The 2,400-nt window shown below is 32.0% G+C and overlaps 1 protein-coding gene across 1 annotated transcript in view; it reads left to right on the top strand.

Annotated features, from left to right (window-relative positions):
- Positions 1-2,400, top strand: part of LOC106879565 (myosin-IIIb) — a 114,320-nt gene that overhangs the window by 19,920 nt on the left and 92,000 nt on the right. The window contains exon 2 of the mRNA XM_014929199.2: positions 220-285. Within this exon, the coding sequence (XP_014784685.1) occupies positions 220-285 (66 nt within the window). The remainder of the gene's footprint in view (positions 1-219; positions 286-2,400) is intronic.

Raw genomic sequence — 2,400 nt, forward strand, 5'->3', positions numbered from 1 at the left:
CTCTACTTTGTAATTTGTCCATTTTCTGTATTTAGCCCTGTGTGGCTATAATAAAAAGATATCTATCTATCTATCTATCTATCTATCTCTATATCTATCTATCTATCTATCTATCTATCAATCCACCTACCTATCTATTTATCTATCTATCTGTCTGTCTGTCTGTCTGTTTATCTATATATGTATGAATATAATCTGTTCATTATTTGTTATTTTCAGACATACATTGGTGATATTCTCATTGCCATCAACCCATTTTGTAAAACTGGACTATATGACAAAGATGTAAGTTTTAATTCTCTATCAATTAACAGTTGCTCCTTGCATGCTTTTAAAAATGTCACAAATATATGCATATTTTATACAAGGTAGATTACAGTTGAAAATTAAAATTAGGTATGATGGTGATTTTGTTCTATTAAAGATTCTTGAAGATATCATTTTTCTGATGCACTGGGAAAGCAGGTCAATGCATCAGACTAAGAGACAGGATGAATAGTACAGCAAGAACAAGCATTGAGGATGGTAAAAACATCTGACCCAGAATCACAATATCTGACTCAACAAAAGTTATGCTCATTATTTACATTATTTACATTTGACGGATATTTGTCCTCATCTTGTTTGTTGTTAACACAACGTTTCGGCTGATATACCCTCCAGCCTTCATCAGGTGTCTTGGGGAAATTTAGAACTTGGGTTCTCATTCTTAAGGTATTTTTCAATGTTGTTGTTGTTATTATTATTATTATTTAGGTCACTGCCTGAAATTGAACTTGGAATCTTGGGGTTAGTAGCCCACGCTCTTAACCACTATGCCATATGCCATTGGGCGTAGTGGTTATGAGCACGGGCTACTAACCCCAAGATCCTGAGTTCGATTCCTGGTACTGACCTGAATTATAATAATGATAATAATAATAATAATAATAATAATAATAATAATAATAATAATAATAATAATAATAATAACATTGAAAAATACCTTAGGAATGAGAACCCAGGTTCGAAATTTCACCAAGATACCTGATGAAGGCTGGAAGGTATATCAGCCGAAATGTTGTGTTAACAACAAACAAGATGAGGACAAATATTCCTCAAATGTAAATAATGTAAATAATGTACATAATTCCTCAACTCTTAAATATAGAACTGAAAAGTTATGCTGTTGTGCTGGAGTTTTGTTGCCTAAATTGATGGGTAGCTTAAGCAGTTCTGGCGTCATGGTGGAAGGGGTTCAAACACCCACAGAGCTGCTTCACTGCTTATATATGTAAGGGGGTGCTGAAAAGTGGCTTATATACATATGAGGGGGTACGTCACTGTTTGTATGTATTTGAAGGAGTGCTGAGAAGTTCCTTGCTTTGGGTAAAAGAAAATACAGGAGGATCAGTTAATTATGATTTTATTCAACATATTCCCCTCTCAGATTCACACACTTGTTGCAGTGGCCCTTCAGTTTTTGTAAGCCCTGTAAAAGAACTTGGATGGTTGGGTCTCCAACCAGGCCTTTCATGATACCCTTAAAACCAGGAACTTTTTAGCACACACTTGTATTTATATATAACATATGAGAGAAAGAGAGAGAAAATGGAATTCATGAGATTCTTTATTAATTACTATGATTGTTTCAACCCATTGTGCATCAGTCCCCCATGGATGAGATTCTGTACACATATTTGTGGTTCATCATTTGGTGCAGATAAAAAATTAAAATATTAAAATATAAGGCAGCCATCTGTGTATGTGCATCTGAGCACACATATATGTACTCATGTGTTTATGTCTTTGTATCCATGTATATCTGTATATGGTAATGTATACATGCATATACATGTATATATGAGTTTTTATGACTCTATATGGTTTTTTTGTATACTTTTTGTATGTTTTTATATGACTTATATTTTTATATTTTTATTTCTTATTGTTATTTTAAAATTTGTATGTAAAATTTTGTAAAATTCATGAATTGAATTTTGTAAATCTCTGAAGAGGCCTAGTGAATCATGCATGTACCCCCATTACATCATTTTCATCTACTAATTACTCCAGCATACTGGAGTTATATAGATAGAATGGGGCATGCCAACATTAGGCCGAAACAGCTGTAAGATTTTTGTCCCTTCTCCAATTGCTAGATGTCCATTAAATTTGAAATCTTAATTGTTGATATGACATGGTATGTCATAAGTGTCTGTATATTGTCTTTTTTGTCATTTTGGTTATAAAATAAACAAATTAATCAACGGAATATAGTGTCTGCAAGTTGATGAGTACCTCATATTCCCCTCCATTTTCTTATTGCTATATACATATATATATATATATACATATATACATATATATACATATATATATACATATATATATACATATATATATACATATATATATATA

The sequence above is a fragment of the Octopus bimaculoides genome, chromosome 2 (assembly GCF_001194135.2).
Source record: "Octopus bimaculoides isolate UCB-OBI-ISO-001 chromosome 2, ASM119413v2, whole genome shotgun sequence".
Lineage (NCBI taxonomy): Eukaryota > Metazoa > Mollusca > Cephalopoda > Octopoda > Octopodidae > Octopus > Octopus bimaculoides.